Source organism: Protomyctophum parallelum, assembly GCF_964188405.1.
Source record: "Protomyctophum parallelum genome assembly, chromosome: 18".
In the NCBI taxonomy this organism is placed as follows: Eukaryota; Metazoa; Chordata; class Actinopteri; order Myctophiformes; family Myctophidae; genus Protomyctophum; species Protomyctophum parallelum.
Window position 1 is genome coordinate 10,444,262 of NC_139716.1, and position 18,450 is coordinate 10,462,711.

The 18,450-nt window shown below is 44.4% G+C and overlaps 1 protein-coding gene across 1 annotated transcript in view; it reads left to right on the forward strand.

Annotated features, from left to right (window-relative positions):
* Window positions 1-726: 726 nt before the first annotated feature.
* The window catches only part of dtx4a (deltex 4, E3 ubiquitin ligase a), a 20,358-nt gene continuing 2,634 nt past the window's right edge, over window positions 727-18,450 (forward strand). The window contains 3 exon segments of the mRNA XM_083788876.1: window positions 727-1,235; window positions 1,460-1,680; window positions 5,111-6,320. Of these exon segments, the coding sequence (XP_083645002.1) occupies window positions 1,473-1,680; window positions 5,111-6,320 (1,418 nt within the window). The 5' untranslated portion in view covers window positions 727-1,235; window positions 1,460-1,472.

The following is an 18,450-nucleotide window of genomic DNA, read 5'->3' on the forward strand; positions in this document are numbered from 1 at the left end:
TGCCTTAATTTTTTATTTTCTTTAGACGAAACATTTGTTATCTTGTCATTGTGTCAATCTTTGAGACGCACAATGGATGGAATCAGACTTTTCTCTCTTCTGCATTCTTAATCATATTTATTAACAAATAAGTGGCAGTTGGGGATGTAGCTCAGTGGTAGAGCGCATGCTTCGCATGTATGAGGCCCCGGGTTCAATCCCCGGCATCTCCACATCTTTAGCCATTCGTTTAGCTTAATAACCAAATATGAGTGCCGGTATTAAAGTTTAAACGTGCAAGGATCTGTTATGTGACACAGATGATCCACATAATCGGAAATATTAAAGGAATTGATGGCAAAATAACGCTATTCATCATTGGCGGAATATTCAATGAAGGAAGTGTTTCTTGAATTTGATTGGATGACATTGTTATATGGGGCGTGCCAATATGCATGCTAGTCCACGCACGCACATATAAAATGTCAGATTTTTGCCGGGGCAACAAAATGATTTTCACCCCACCCAGCGGTGTCTCTCTTTTTCTATCACTGACCGTGATTCCGAGTTAACAAGCCACACAGTGACATCATCATGGAGCAGCCGACAACGCAAATGATGCGAGGCAATGTTGTAAAGTGAAGCCCAGGATTGTTCTCACGAACAGCAGCAACTTCAGCAAGACATTCAGTCGAGCGAGAGATGGATAATGGATTATCCCTAAATGACCGTAGATAGATCATTGTTTTATTTGCCTGGTAATACCGAGGTCGATCTGCCTATTACCCTGTATAGACATTGGTAAATATTTCACCGTATTTCGTAGGTTAATAGTTTGATAGGGCTGAGCAGCCGGCTATGTTGTCTTGGCCCCGTCCACGTCCCCGCCTCGGAACGTTCCACTGATGGATTCATCATTACACGTTAACATTTTTCTAACGCATCGAAGCGTTGAGTCTGGGATACAATGCAGAAACAAAGCGTTCTGTCACAGACAGTAGAACCTACTTCACGAGTGCTTACACCTCCAAAAAGCAGCCAAATTTCATCCTCTCTCACCCTAACTTGATACCATAGAAATGATTTCAGTAGACGTCACTTTATCTGCATAGGGAGTCAAATGCAATGAACCTGCACGGTTTTTGTGCCCTAGCTGTCGCCTGTCTCTGTCTGTAGCCCTACTGCTTTTCTGTCTGCGCGCTCTGGGCTAAGAAGGATGGAGTGATTGCTGCGCCCACAACACATCACCATGAAAGGTACAGGTTCTGCATAATATCCTCTTCATGAGCCGCACAGCTATTAAACACACATCGGGAGATATATTATGAGACACATCTGGCTTGCAAAAACTCTACAAGATGGATGCAGCCGCTCCGTGCACTGGGAGGATGCGAGGCGGCGTAGAAGATGGGTATCTGTAAAAGAAAACGACCACCCCCATGGGCTTGCATTCATTTGTTTCTTTCCTTCCCTTTTGCAGGAGTATCCCTAGGATGTTACTAGCGTCCCCCGTAGTGGTATGGGAATGGCTCAACGAACACGGACGCTGGCGGCCCTACAGCCCGGCCGTCTCTCATCACATCGAGGCAGTCATCCGAAGCGACCCGCGGAGTGGTAGCGTCGTTCTGGGCCAGGTGGACTCTCGCCTCTCGCCCTACATCATCGACTTGCATTCCATGCACCAGTTCCGACAAGACACAGGTAAGATGACAGCAACAACAACACCGACAGCATCTCTCGTACTAAACAGAAAAGATGCATGCAGCGCTGCGTATAGAGGTGTATGTCGTGATGGTGTATTCGGGCCGAAGGGCCTGTTTAGTTACAGTATTACCGTGTGCTGTTTTGATCCGTGCCCATTTTTCCCAACCCCATGGATGCACACAAAGAGTTTGAACTGTTATTGGTATTATTTTTGGTGCAAAGGAATCATGAGTTGTTTTCCTGCAGGAGAGCATTCCAGTGGCCAGTCACATGCAGGCCATTTTATTCTTTGATGTTTTGGTTTACAAAATGTGTTTGGTGGTGGGCTGCCACCCACCCAGTAGGCTACAGTGTAACTGTAATGCTCCACGGTATGGGAGATGGAAAGGTTAATGCGATATATAAGCATGACAATTACTGATGCATCGTGCACAGGTGCACCTGGACATGTATTTTGCCTTGCATAATAATATATTATATCTACCTCATTTCTAAGATATATATATATATTGCCCTGGTTGGCATGTTGCGTTCACATGTAGCGTGCCTGCTTAACATGACTGTTATGGAGTCCTCATGGGCTGGGGAAGGGAGGAAAGCAGGAGGCAAAATAGAGAATCAACAACAGACTCCGTCTCCATAACCATTGCTCTCAACTTCAAGCTAATACCAAAAGCCCGGCCTTGTGCAGTCTGGCCCCCAAATTCGCTGGAGGGGTGAAAAGGGGGGTGGTATGCTGTGCCCTATAGTCCATTGGTTCCCAAAGTGGGGCCCGGGGACCCCCAGGGGTCCTTGAGGGAGTTCCAGGGGTTCCCCAGCTAAATGATTCCATTTGTACACTCTCAGAGTTAAAGTAACATTGATTTTACTATAGAAATGACATTAAATGGGGGTCCGTAGACTAATGCATGTCAAACTGGGGGTCCTTGAAATTAAACGGGTTGAGAATCACTGCTAGAGCTGTAAAAATTCTTCTCTCACGGGGGTCCCTGCCCTGGCATATCTTTTCAAATAGGGGTCCGTGGTGCTCAACCTTTTTCAGAATTATCTGTATTTGGCCACGGACCCCCATCTGAAAATATGTCGTTCCAGGGACCCCCCAGAAGCAAAGATTTGACTTAAAAACGTTCGCTCTGAAAGAAAATATATTCAAAGATTTGCGCCACATTTTCACGACTTTTCAAAAATGGCAAGCTCGTAGCGCGGCACCGAGTGCCACGCTACGAGCTTTCTATTTTTGTATTTTTGTAATATGAGCTTGTAGATCTGCTTTTTTTCAATAGCTAAAGTAGAACAGAAAAAAAGGGGTTCCCGCCCGAAATGGGTTAAGCTGAGGTCACTCATGATGGCTTCCAACCTGTTCTATATGCATGGCACTGTTAAATGTTTATACTGTACTCTGTACAGTACTTGACAACTTACTCACACAATTCACAATAAATAAACAATAATGAATGAGTTATTCCTTCTTTTTTTTCAGTGGGCCACTGCTAAATTTTTCAACTAAAGGCTTCTACAGTCAACTGAATGTATAGAGAATTACGGCTTTAACATTATAGTAATATAATATTACTGTAATCCAGTGTTGTTTTTGACAGTCAATTTTAGTTTTAGTCATAGCCTTTTGAATAAATTTAACATTTTAGTCACCTGGAATGTTCTAGTGTTAGTCCAGTTTTAGTCAACTAAATGTCATATGATTTTAGTCGACTAAATCTACCGTTGATTTAGTCGACTAAAAGGTGTTTTTATTTTGTTTTAGTCAGTGTAAAAAGGTAGTCGACGAACATTTTTCGTCTTAGTTTTAGTCGACGAAGACCACACTGCTGTAATCATCCAAATCAAGTGTCAAGTTGCTAAATAACGTACCATTTTTGTTTGTTTTAAAAACGCCATTGACAACGCCAATGCCATTGAAAATTTCTCATTACGTCATATTGTCTCTTTATTGTTAATGGCATTTATTAGCGCCCCTCACTTCACACGGGTGTTCTTTTTGTTATTTGATGCACAACAACAAAGCATGTCAGGTTTAAGTGGCTAATCATATTGACAAGAGTGAAAGTATTCCACCTGTCCTGAACTACAGAACATTCATATTGGCAAATGGAGGGTGAAAGACGAGATCTCTTGTCCATTAACACTGATTAAATCCCCCAAAAAGGCTTTTTTTGTTTTTGGGTTTCCTTATTATTTCTTGGCAATCCATTGGCCACTTTGCCTTAGAAACACCTTTAGAATCTCATCTGGTATGAGAAGGATTTAGGAAGAGTCTCTGGAGTTACCCTGGACACTACTCTGGGAAAGCAAACAGAAGTCATGCAGCTTTGGGTTGGATGCAAGGCTGACAACCAATCAGAACATGGTGTTCTGTTACCAGGGGCAACCTGTTTGACTGTTTAGCCAAACTCTTAGTGAAGATAATACACACAGACATGTTGAATTTGTTAGGGTTTTAATCTGCTTGTACAGTGCAAATATTGTTGCAAACCCATATCCAGCAGCAAACATTTATCTCCTCTCCCCAAAATGAATACACTGTATAGTGTCCTCAGCAAATTGATATGGGTTAGTCATAGTTTTGGGTACTTGGCTATCCCTAAAAAAGAATATACATGTATATATATATATATATATATATATATATATATATATAACAAAGCAATAGCATCATTACATTTAACCCCTTTCCCTGATTTTGAGCATGTCATTATAGGCGAAAATCTTCAAAAGTTCCATTATATATCACCTACTCACCGGTGACAAAGAATGAATCCGCTTATGTGGTTAACATAAAAATACACTTAACAAACACACATTTTGTGTCATACATGTGCAGCAGACTCATAATGTGACTCATCATAATATGTCATAGTATATTCAATTCAATTCAAACTTTATTCAAGACACTCACAGGGGGGGTCCATAGGGCGGAGCACATAAAACATAAAAACACAAAAGTAAAGAAACTATAAATAAGCAAAGCATAAACAAACAAACAGGGGGGACTTATCTCTGTACATACAGGCTATAGGACGCCAGTGGCTCCACAGCTTAGAATAGATGATGGTCTGACAGAGCTCTTAGCAGGGTTAGCCCATTCTGACCGGGCACCAATTTTGGTGTCGGCATCATGTTATGCTTTAGCTATTGAAAAATAGCAGATCTACAAGCTCATATCGCGCCACCGAGTGGCGCGATACGAGCTTGTAGGTCTGCTATTTTTGAAAAATCAAAGAACGACTGACATTTCTAGAATCTGATCTCAGGTCAGAATGGGTTAATCAGACCAGTGTGTGTCCCAGTGGAAACCTCGTATGAATCTGATCTCAGGTCAGAATGGGTTAAAAAGTAATGCAATGATGCACAGTATAGTGTGCCATGTGTCATAATGTGCCCTGCTGTGGTATGTGCCCTGCCCCTATAGGCACCCTCCGACCGGTGAGACGTAGCTTCTACGACCCCACCTCCGCGCCCGGCCAGGGCTGGCTGTGGGAGTGGGAGAACGACGCCGGAGGTTGGACCGCCTACGACACGGAGGTCGGCATCGCCATCCAGGCGGCTCGCGACCGCCAGCAGCCCTGGCTGGACCTGTCGCCGCTCGGCTTCTGCTACCTCATTGACTTTCAAAGCATGACCCAGATCAACGGGCAGACGCAGCGCTGCCGACGCATCCAGCGCCGCTCGGACCTCGCCTACCCGCTCGCGTCGGGACCTCTGCCCAAGTCGCATCACGCGTGGGGGCCGCCGCCGCCTCCTGCCGGACCCGGGGGCTTCCTGGGAGTGGGCGTGTCCGGCGCGGGCATGGGGATGAGTATGGGTGGGGGTGGGGGCGGCGGCGGCGGCGGCATGGGCAACGGGAGCGCTTATCCGAGCGGGGCGCTTCCCGCGTCGGCCATCACCTCCCTGGGACAGCCCTGTGCCTGTCAACAGTGTATGCTGGTGCTGAGCGTCAAAGCGGGGGCCCTGTCGACCGCTCACACCCTGGGTCGCCGGCCGCCCCAGAACAAACCCCCTAGTCCAAAACTGGGGGGCTATCCTGCCCTTGGGTCTTACTCGCTGACCCTACCTCGACCGCCGGCTCTGTCCCGGTCGCTATCCCCTCACAGGACGTCTATAGGCGGGGCTGGTGGTGGCGGCGTAGGGATGGGGGTCGGGGGCGTCGGTCTGAGCGTCTTCGGGGGCGGCGGGGGGGTTCCCGGCGTGGGAGGCGGCGGAGGCTTCGCCCACTCCCTCTCCCTCCTGGGCTCGGCCACCGCCGCGCTCTCCCTGTCCTCCACCCGGCCGGCCCCTCCGCCTCTCCCCCCGGCGCCGCCGCCTCCTCCTCCTCCTCCTCCCTCTGTCACCTCCTCCTCGTCCAACACCACCTCTCCCCCTCATCCCTCCATGTCGTCGTCCCTCTCGGCGTCCTCCGTCCCGTCCACAGCGTCCGCCCCGGCGGCTCCGTCCCTCATCTCTACAGCCGCCTCCTCCACCTGCACACCTTCGCCCTCTGCCCGTGTCTTAGGCCCGGTGGCTTCGGCCGGCGCCGCCGCCTGCGCAGCACCCCTGCCGCCGCGGGCCAGCCTGGCCGGGCTGAGCCGACCCGCCCTGCAGCGGATTGCCATGGCCCAGTCGCGTGCCCTCATAGCCTCTGGGTGAGTAGCCAAGCCAGTCACCTATAGATCAGGGAAAGACGACCACTTTTTTGACCTGAATTTAACACAGCCAATGAAGGGCCCCCAGGAGCCCTTATCAGGGCCTCAAATCCAGTATCGCACAGTCCAGTTCCCCCAAAGGGCCTGTGAAAGCTCCCTTGGATTTAATTGATAATATCCGAAAAGACACGCACCCATTTTGGTGTTGGCATCATGTCATGCTTTAGCTATTGAAAAATAGCAGATCTACAAGCTCATATCGCGCCACCGAGTGGCGCGATACGAGCTTGTAGGTCTGCTATTTTTGAAAAATCGAAGAACGACTGACATTTTTTAAATCTGATCTCAGGTCAGAATGGGTTAATCAGACACAGTGTGTGTCCAGTGGGAAACCTCGTATGAATCTGATCTCAGGTCAGAATGGGTTAAGTTGGAGACACATTGCTCCAATGAACTGCAGCGGCCAATGAGGCTTCTATTTTTGAGGGGTGCTAGCCCCTCCTATATTCAGCTATTAGTGTAGATGTGTAGATGTAATTCCCATTGACAATGAATGGGGAATTTAACGTTATACGTGTCTGAGCAAATCGGCTTGATGTCTATTTTTGAGGGGCCATTCCTCAACTCAAATTGGTTACGTCATAGGAACCATCGTTTTTTACATAAGCATACATAGTCATCAGCCAATCCCTGATTGGCCGAGCGACGCCACAACATACGGAGCCAATCCAATTGGCCGAGGGGGGCCACCGACATACGCAGCAAGCTGCCAACTTGCACTCTGATTGGCCAAGCGACGTCACCAAAAATACACAATCCCCGATTGGATTGACCGAGGGGACCACCGACATACGTACATGCGCTCTGCTCGCGCAAGTAACAACCCTAGGAGCTTGGCCCAAAGCACGTTAATTAAGTATCAATCAATAATCAATCAATGAATAGCCTATACTCTTTTTCCAAGTGTCTCCTATAGACGGCTATGTGTGTGGCTTTGTCCCTGTGTCCGAGCACGAAAATAGCGTTCTAGTGTTTGTTCACCACCAAGTATCACTGTTGCACAGCCTAACACACAGACACACACACAGGCCAGGTAGGAGGGCGAGTACAGTACAGTACAGTACAGTACAGTACAGTACAGTACAGTACAGTACAGTACAGTACAGTACAGTACAGTACAGTACAGTACAGTACAGTACAGTACAGTACAGTACAGTACAGTACAGTACAGTACAGTACAGTACCACTCCAGACGGGTTTGATTTTTTTCTCAGAGGATGGGGTTCCACACTTGAAAGGTCCTGTTCTATCCCTTCCTCAATACTTTAGGCATTGTCCTGTTCTATCCCTTCCTCAATACTTCAGGCATTGTCCTGTTCTATCCCTTCCTCAATACTTTAGGCATGGTTTGATTGATTGATTATTTGTATTAGACAATAAAGAAATACAAACCGGTACAGGGTACAGTCAAAGTCACATTGGTCCAAAAGGACAGCACCGAAGAAAGACCTTTTGGTCTCGTTTCATTTCGAGGTCCCATGCATTCATTCACAAACAACAATGACAACAATGTGCCGATCCTTTAGACCCGATGACAATGACAGGTGATCTTTCAGGCCTGTCTTAACCCATTCTGACCTGAGATCAGATTCATACGAGGTTTCCGCCGGACACACACTGGTCTGATTAAACCCATTCTGACCTGAGATCAGATTCTAAAAATGTCAGTCGCTCTTCGATTTTTCAAAAATAGCAGACCTACAAGCTCGTATCGCGCCACTCGGTGGCGCGATATGAGCTTGTAGATCTGCTATTTTTCAATAGCTAAAGCATAACATGATGCTATAACACCAAAATGGGTGCCCGGTCAGAATGTCTTAAAGGAAACCAGTTAATTGCTTTTTTTGTTCAATCCTTTCCTCAATGCCATAGAGTTACGTGGGCGGTACGTGGGTGGTACCTACGTGGGGTCTCTGGTCACTTAGATGTCATGTCAGAGAGCACATCACATGCTGACAGATGGTCATACCTGCTGCTGTAAACCCGTGTCGGATAAAGTCTTTTCTGATCCGTCTCTACGGCTTGTGCAAATCTGTGGGTGTCTTACGTCAAGCAAGCAGCACAATCACGCGACGACGTATAAATAAGCCCACTTCACTACTGTGTAGCACACACTTGATTTATTATCTTACCAGATATTTAAGATTTTTTTTATTTAACCTTTATTTAACCAGTAAAAACCACATTGAGACTGAAGTCTCTTTTACAAGTGTGAACTGGCCAGAACAATAGGCAAAATAAGTGACACAACTCTGCCAGTAACAAAAAATAACAACAAAAAACAGGACAGACATACAATGCTCATAAATACAGTACCCACTACCAAAGAAGCTAAAAGGGAGAACAGGAACGCGACCAATAAGGACTAAAAAATAGTTGACTAAAAAAGCAAGCAGACAGTTGCTATACGTCAAAGCAGGAACAATGTATGGGAAGTGTGCCCATGGCAATCCTTTTAAAGCTCACTAGGGGAATCACAGCAGCCAGTTTGAGTCTGGACTGTAGGTCATTCCAAGACCAGGGTCCGAAATAAGCAATGCTTTTTTTTTCCCAGCCTCAGATTTTGTTGGGGGCACGACATAGCGTAACCAACCATTTGATCTGAGGTTGAGAGAGTTTTGGACAAGTTCAAATTTGCATCCAAGATGCATCCAAGATGATCAAATAATTGTGCTTTCAGTAAGGATTCAGAATTCATGGGCAAATAGCCTGGAAACCAGACGAATCTGCATGCAACAGGAAGAAACAATAAACCTGGTGTGAAGTGAGGGGCGCTCTTATCATCGTACATCATCATGTTGTAAAATAGACACACACACTAATGCCTATTTGCTCAGACACTATGACGTAAATTCTCCATTCATTGTCAATGGGAATGTAATCTGAGTTCCCAGAAGTGTTATTTTTCGCCACTAGGCGGGCGAGAAAGACTTCTGGGAAAAAAGGACCGTATCCCTGTGAGGGAAGTACGTTGCACTCAGAATCTGAGCGGACACTCCCCTTTCCGGTCTGAAGCACTGTGCATACCATGCAAATAGTCCGAAGGGAATCCAATTCCAAATTGAATTGTAGTAGGCCACCACCGCTCAAGGAGCAATTGTTTCCCTTCCGTCTTATTTAGATGTAGCGCCCACTCCATGTGGAACCCGCCCCTGTCTTTTGATTCGCATTTCATTTGAAACGCAACGCACTGGGCCACGCCCCTGCTGCACAGGATCTGAGGCCAATTTTCCTAGACTAATGGGAATGTAATGTTTGTTTAACAAAAAAGTTTGTGGACGGTAACCAAAAGCTGGATGAACAAAATCCCAGGGAGATTGCGTAGATGATATATATACGCAGTGTTTTATTAGTCTGGATATGGAATTAATACTCTGAAAACTGTTTAACAGTCAGCCGACAGTGTTACAGAGAGTACATCTTTTATCTTTTGTTTGTTCATTGGCGTTAAACCTTGTACCGTTGAAACTCAGAGTTGCATGCTAAATCTTTAATACGGCACAGCTGAGAAGCAGGATGTATCAGGGCTACAGACTAATGTTTTTCACCAACATCCCGGAACCGTCCCAAAATACAATTTGAACCCTCCCAAAGTGAATGGGTACAGTCCCATTCACACTAATGTGAGGGCAGAACATAGAAGTTATTTAAAGGACCTATAACATAAAATTCAACTTTTTCAATTTCTTTTGTATTTTTGGGGCTCCCATGTGTGTTTTCTATCCGCACAAATAACCAATTTTGAACAATCAGGCTTTCATGTCATATGGGTGTTTTAATGGAAATTGCTCTCAGAAACAGCTCGACTGATTTTGGCCTCATTGTGATGTCATCAATGTCACCCTACTTTGTATAATTCCTCCTTTTCTTCAGTCTTCAGTTGCAAATTTGCATTTCCACTTTGTTTACAATGTCCACCATTGTTGATTTTCCAAGCTGGCATGGAATGGAAACAAGCCTGGTTTTATCTAGCATGAGTATTATAATGACTCAAATATTAAATAATCTGCATATCAGCACCCTCTCCACCTCAGGACATTGTGGTACTGCAGCTAAAACTGCTTTCAAAGTCCAGAAAGAATTGACAAGGCCTGGTTATATCAGAGTGGTGATTGAGGCTCAAACCATTAGAACTAACTTTGAGGGACATAGACAATATGATTATTAAATATTAAAAGCAGTTTTAAAATGCATGTTATTTGCGCTTTAAAGACTTCCAGCATTGCTTTTGAAAGTGGCAAGGAATCATAATAAGTATCAAGGTATCATAAATAATCCTTGATAAATGATAAATCATTGAAGTATAAATGCCTTCTTAGAATCTTTAGGTCAGCCCCAGAGGGGTAACCAAAGATTGTGGAGGGGTCGCCAGTTGCATTTCTGAATATGTGCAAAGTAATGAAAATCTGAATTAAAAAAAAAATGTTTTCTAAGTTTACGATACAGAATATTTAGGTAAATTAGTAGGTAAAGGCTTTCGGATGCACGCGTCTGCATGTGCGTGGCACTGAAGACTTCACTGACGTGCGTCAGAACCTCGGACACACGGGTCAGAACCTCAGACACACAGGTCAGAACCTCAGACACACAGGTCAGAACCTCAGACACACAGGTCAGAACCTCAGACACACGGGTCAGAACCTCAGACACACGGGTCAGAACCTCAGGCTCAGACACACGGGTCAATGCACAGCCACAACTTGCCCACTGTGATCTTCTCACGTGCGGGTCGAAGTTGTCATTGTGGGGTGTTAGGTTAGGTGTGTGATATTAACTTTTTATGGATCTTAATATCTTACCAATAGCAGGACGCATCCACCACATTGTTCCATCCCACCGTCCACAGGCTGTTGAGAGCCACTGTTTCATGTACAGTATTAATTTGCGACGGTTTCCTTACATAATATTAACTTTTGGCTGTTATTATGTTTATGTGGAAAAGGGAGGGGTACAACTCCTTGTGCTGCGGGGAGCGCTGAGCCTGCGTGATTGGTCCGTCTTGCCTGTTGTTCTCCCTCGTTTTATTTTATTTATTCATTGTTTTATAAAAAATGTGTCTCCTCTTCAAATAACGCCTGTTTTGCGGGTTTCTCTCTGCAGTAATAGTTTGTGGCTGAAGTATTGCCGGTGCAACATTTAATCATTTATGCAGCGCTGCTAGTCTCATGCTGCCCTGTAGGTGCTGCACGATATGCACATTTTCAGGGCAAAACCTCCTCTAGTCCCAAAAACCGTCCCGTGCTGAGATCATTGAGTCCCAAATAGATATTTTATAGTCCCCGGGACGTAGCAGCGACCCCCTTTAGTCTGGAGCCCTGCCTTGTATGGCTATCCAGGGTTTGATGAGGTCAGTGTCCTGATCTTCATATATGGAGATCCAGGTGATGATAGTCAGATGATAGTTGACATTCCCATATATGGGCTTAACCCATTCTGAACGGGCACCCATTTTGGTGTCAGCATCATGTTATGCTTTAGCTATTGAAAAATAGCAGATCTACAAGCTCATATCGAGCTTGTATAGGTCTGCTATTTTTGAAAAATCAAAGAGCGACTGACATTTTTTAGAATCTGATCTCAGGTCAGAATGGGTTCATCAGACCAGTGTGTGTCCGGCGGAAACCTCGTATGAATCTGATCTCAGGTCAGAATGGGTTAATAATATTGATGACGTGTGTGTGTGAGACGTGCTGCAGCTACGGTAGCATCTCCTCATGTTGCCTCTGTCTTCACTAATGCTGGCAGATTGGCTTAGAGTCAGACCAGAGAAACGTGACTCATTGACTCACCTATAGGCTTCATTCACACGTATACCAAACGCCAATCATGCAAATGTGTGGTAGTTTCTTTGGGCCACCACAATGCTTTTCCAATGGGGAGTCACATGGTTTGACCAAACATTTTTGTTTGATGAGGGGGGAGGGGCAGAACACCACCAGCAATCGGCAATCAGACACAAATGTTTGATCAAACCAGTCTTTGTATTGAGTTTGTGCTTGAAATGTACTGTAATTCCGCAAACTGTTAATAAATATTTCAATCAATCAATCAAGTGTCTCCCGTCGGAAAAGCATTGTTTGTGGTGGCCCAGAAAAACAACGACCAATCATTTGCTTGATTGGTGATTGGTACGTGTGAATGAGGCCTTATCATTCACCGTATACTCCCACCCTCTCTCCCTCCATCTGTTGTGGCTCACAACAAATGGCTTTACTGCCGGGCGCGCACACACACACACACACACACACACACACACACACACACACACACACACACACACACACTTCTGCTAAAAGGATTTAATATATACCCACTGGAGACGTTCTCAGGCATCCATCAATACAATCAACACAACAGCTTGCGTCATTTCATTCAGGGAATGTACAGTACATGTAGAATGGTGTGACCACAGTGAGTCATCATATTTTGTCGTTTTATTTAGTGGATGTCAACAGGCCCTTTTTAACCACTGTACGACGTGCACGTGAACATAATGCTGTAGCTTGGGCACACTGCTAATGCTTATTGACAATTGTACTGTATTTGTCCAGTAGTATTGTTTTTGGCAGCAAATTTAGATTTTAGTTTTAGTCATAGTCTCTTGGAATAGTTCTCATTTAGTTTTTGTCACCCAGAGTGTTTTGGTGTCTAGTTTCAGTCGACTAAATGTCATACGAAAATGCACTTTGGCGGGTTGATGCCGTCGTAATGGCTGATTTGACACTTGCTGAAAGTAGCATGCAACCAATTGTAAAATGACTTATACTGGATCTCTTGTCCACTAGTCCCTTCCTAACATTGTAAGATATTAAAATGTTTAGTCTTAGTTTTAGTCATCATAGCTTAGTTTTCATTCGGTTTCCGTTTAGTTTTAGTCGACGAAATCAACACTGTTGTCCAGTTGACCTAATAGAGGCTGAAGCTGACCCTTCCTTGAGATCTGTGATATCTGAAGTGGCAAAATGCAGCAGGCTTGTGCCAGCAACATAGCCTGCCTCGTTAGTTTCAGTGATTTATAATTGGGATGACCAATTAAATATATATAACAATAATAATTGTTTGCGGCCCAGGCCGTGGCGTAACGGTCTGGGCACCGGACTGGTAATCCAGTCGCAGTGTGCCGCGGGTTCGACTCCCGAACCCGACACGGCCTTTACTGCATGTCATCCCCCCATCTCTCTCCCGTTTCCTGTCAGCCTACTGTCTGTCCCTTAAAAAATCAATAAAAGGCGTAAGACGCAAAAAAAAAAATAATAATAATAATAATAATAATTGTTTGCTATACATGATGCTATATTATAGCTGGTAATGCAATCCCCATTTCATTAGTATACTACTATACTTTATAATCGGGTCGTGATCAAGTTAAACAGAGTCGACCACTTTCCAATTACACATATGGGAGAGGGAGTCCCTCTCCTCTGATCCTTGTCGTCCATATTCATTGAAATCCTATTAGCTTTTACGCACATGTGGGGGTGGCAGTGGCTCAGGAGGTAAAGCCAGGGCCGCATTAACACCTCTGGGGGCCCCTGGGCACTGAAGCTCGAAGGGCCCCCCCCCCCCTTCACCCGCGCGCAACATTTTTGCTGTTTTTTGGCAATCTAGCGCATTGTTGCTGCTTTACACACACAATTTGCACTTTTCAGCTGCCATTCTCACCAACAAATGCAACAATAAAACACAAATCTTTTTAGACACTTATTTATTTCATTCGGATTAGCAGGGACATTTTCTGTGAAAAAAAGCCAGACTTGGCTCAGGCTCACAATAGTTGTCTGGCTACGCAAGACTAGTGAAGCACCAACGCAGAAGCTTGCCCTCACTCACTTGAGTACAGTACACACGCCCCAGACCCAGAGACTACCTTTCTATGTCTATGGTAGAAACGGGTCAACAATACAAATACTAGTTTTGTGGATTCATTTATGTTTTATGCGTGCCCCCCTACCAAATGACCAGAACTACTTAATATATACAAACCAGACCAGAACTCCCACCGTGGGCAATAATACCTTTGCAACCACTACTACAGTATATTAATGGCTGTTGGTAGGGCATTCCACATTTTGGTGGCTTAGTCCCTTGTTTTGAGCCGAACCTGGGTTGCACACACGGTTTGTTGAACTCCCTCTGGTGTTGTGGGTGTGGACTTTAAGGTATTAGACAGGTACATACATGGGCATCTTGGTGGCGTAGTGAACCTTGTGGAGCAGAGTCAGCAGACCCATTGCAAGGTCTGTGACGTGGTAACTGGCAGGTAATCCCTGTGGTGTTGTCGGTGTGGACCGTAAGGAAGTATTTAGACAGGGACATACATGGGCATCTTGGTGGTGTTAGCGAACCTAGTGGAGCAGAGTCAGCAGACCCGTTGCTGTGACGTGGTAGCGGGCAGGTAATCCCTGTGGTGACGTGGACTTTAAGGAAGTATTTAGTCAGGTACATACATGGGTGATCTTGGTGGAGCAGAGTCAGCAGAGTCCCCATTGCAAGGTCCCGGTGCTGTGACGTGGTAACGCCGGGCAGGTAATCCCTGTGGTGACGTGGATCTGGCCTATAACCCGAGGTTAATCAACAGATGAAGACCGGTGGATTAGGCCTATAAGAGCCACGGGGATAGTAGAGCAGACCCCACAGACTCATAACCACAACTGCTGACACAGAGGTTCATGAACGGGGCCTAGCAGACAGATATCAAAGATACACTGTGTGCAGAACGGAAAGCCAAGTGTGAGAGATTCAAGTGGAAACGAGTGTAGATAGATACGGTGTTATACTGCCGTGAGACGATACTGGGCTTGGAGTCGGATTGTTTGCTGCTTTCAAGCGAGAACAATGACTATCATCAAAACTGGCAGACCGTGAGTATAGTTTATTGATTTGAGAGTGTGAGAAGGGTCTTTACAGTTATACTGTAGTTATTTATCATAAATTGTGTTCTGATTATCAATTGGTTGAGATAATGGTAGGACATCGATACATTTTAGTTTGAAGTTACACTATAAAGGCATTCTTGTCGTCCAATTGACTGAAAGCTTTTTGAATAGATTGGGTAAAATAATTAACCATGAACTACTGCCTTGTTTGAAGGGGGGGAAAAATAAATTGACTCAAATATTTGACTTAAGTATTGCAATGCAGAAATACTAAAAGTCCGGAATTCTAAATTTACTTGAGTAAAAGTATAGAAGTATTGGCATCAAAATGTACTTAAAATACCTAAAGTAGAAAGTATTCATTATGCAGAATGTCCGATTTCACAAAATTTCAATAGCATCTACAAGCTCACAGTGCGTTGCATTCTGAGCCTGTAGAGTGGCCGAAAATGACTGCAGTGAGACGATACTGGGTTTGGAGTCGGATTGTTTGCTGCTTTCAAGCGAGAACAATGACTATCATCAAAACTGGCAGACCGTGCGTATAGTTTATTGATTTGAGAGTGTTACACAATACACATCCAAGGAAAGAATGTGAGAAGGGTCTTTACAGTTATAGTTAGTTATCATAAATTGAGTTCTGATTATCAATTGGTTGAGATAATGGTAGGACATCGATACATTTGAGTTTGAAGTTACACTATAAAAGCTTTCTTGTCGCCCAACAGTTTTTTAATAGATTGGGTAAAATAATTAACCATAACTAGTATGCCTAGTATGCCATAACTACTGCCTTGTTTGAAGAAATAAAAATGACTCAAATATTGTACTGCAATGTAGAAATATTAAAAGTCTGGAATTAAAAATGTACTTGAGTAAAAGTATTAGCATCAATGTACTTAAAATACCTAAGGTAGAAAGTATTCATTATGCAGAATTTCACAATTTTTAAATGTAGAAAATATTTTAATGCGTCGCATTAGGAGCTTGTAGAGTGGCCAAAATGTATATAGGGCTAATAAGTGGTAATGTATGTTTTGTTATAGTAATCCAAATCTACAAAGTAACTAGTAAACTAAAGTTTTTCAAGTAGTGGAGTAAAAGTATAATATCTGCCTGTGAGTTGTAGTGGAGTATAGACGTAAGTATAGTACTTAACCCAATCTGACCTGAGATCAGATTCATACGAGGTTTCCGCCGGACACACACTGGTCTGATGAACCCATTCTGACCTGAGATCAGATTCAAAAAATGTCAGTCGCTCTTCGATTTTTCAAAAATAGCAGACCTACAAGCTCGTATCGCGCCACTCGGTGGCGCGATATGAGCTTGTAGATCTGCTATTTTTAAATAGCTAAAGCATAACATGATGCTGACACCATGGGTGCCCGGTCAGAATGGGTTAAGTACAGAAAATTGGAAATACTCTAGTAAAATAATTATCCCTCAAAATTGTACTTAAGTACAGTACTTGAATAAATGTAGTTACATCACACAACTGCTTTTTTAAGCAATATGTCACACAATCTTTCAGTTGTGTTTGTCAGAATCAGAATTGACAACATGCGAGCCTGATGTGTGTGTGTTGTGTTGCACTGCGTTCAGTCTTAAGCCTCGCAGGCACGTGTGGCCTACTTGGCATGGTAATGGGTCAAGGTGTTATTCTCAGCACCAAGTTAGCCGCTTGATCTGTCTGCATGACTCTACAAATGCACCGTGGCGCGCTGCCAACACGTGAGCAGGCGGCTGCATGTGGCTCAGGAGGTAGAGCAAGGTCGTCCAATGATCCCTGGGTCGGCGGTTCGAATCCCGGCTCCTCCTGTCTGTCCACATGTCGAAGTGTCCTTGGGCAAAGACACTGAACCCTACATTGCCTCCAATTAGTCGGTTGGTGTGATCTTGCCACACATTGGTGTGTGTGTGAATGTGGGAAGTGAGGACGCTGGTGTCGACTGTTCGCCGCTTCACCTCCCAATGAATGAACCATTGTAAAGCGCTTTGAGCACTTGGAAAAGCGATATAAAAGTGCAATTTATTTAGCTCTGCTTGCTTATGTCTACATGTTGTACGTGTCGTGACGCACCGTATTATTTAGGCATTTTGTGTATAGGGATGGGACGATAATAGTTATTATCGGTTATTATCGTGAAAAAATCACACCTGTGTGAACTGAGTGGTGCAACTCCCCTCTTCCCCCCCCTCTCTCTCATTAGCAGCCAAAGTGCAGCACTATATCTCTCTCTCACAGAGAGAGCACAAGTATGACAATTAGTACCAGTAGGGGCACAACAGCGCCCCTACTGGTACTAATTGTCATACTCGTGCTCACAGTCACATAGGTGCATGGGTGGGTGGGTTAACGTCACGGACATTGCTGTTCCTTGGAGTGGTTGCACCACTCAAAAACGGCTCACAATAATCTTATCGCAAACATTTTAATTTGTCGTGAAATTGTCCTCCGTCACACACTGGTGGTGGCTAGGATGAATTAGCATTTTGTTGAGCTGCAAATGCAGTACCAGTTAAATCCCTGGATACTGGAGAACTCGCCAGTTTACCAACTCGCCACAGCGAAAACTCTTCATCAATGTCTTCATCGTTATGCTAACATGCCGTCAGTGTAGTATGACAACCCACAGATGTTATAGTTCATTTCCAAAGTGCCTACCAATTCAGGATATTGTTTACTAATTAATTACATTGTTTCGGTACTTTGGTGTTTAAACTTTAGCATTCCTACTTCATCTAGTGTAAACTCTAAACAACTATCCTCTCTATCTCTCAATTCAGTGCAATTTAACCCATTCTGTAATGTAAAGGAACCCCTTTTGGTGTTTTTAAGCATTTTACTTTAAAAATTTTACATTTACTAATCTTTAAATATATATTCTTTCAGAGTGAACGTTTTTAACTCAAATCTTTACTTCCGGGGGCGGGGGGGTCCCTGGAACAACATATTTTCAGATGGTGGTCGGTGGCCAATTTGTATACAAAGTTCCTGGTTGTCCTTGACATGAAATATTGAGCACCACTGATATAGAAACAGAAAACTGTCAGGATTTAGAAAACATTTTCAAAATTTCGAAGTCGGGTCCAAATGGGTTAAATGGACCTGTAAAGTGCGCATTTGGTACGCTCCTATTTCCCTCTGTACAAATCGATTCGCTAAAAATAACAGATCTACAAGCTCACAT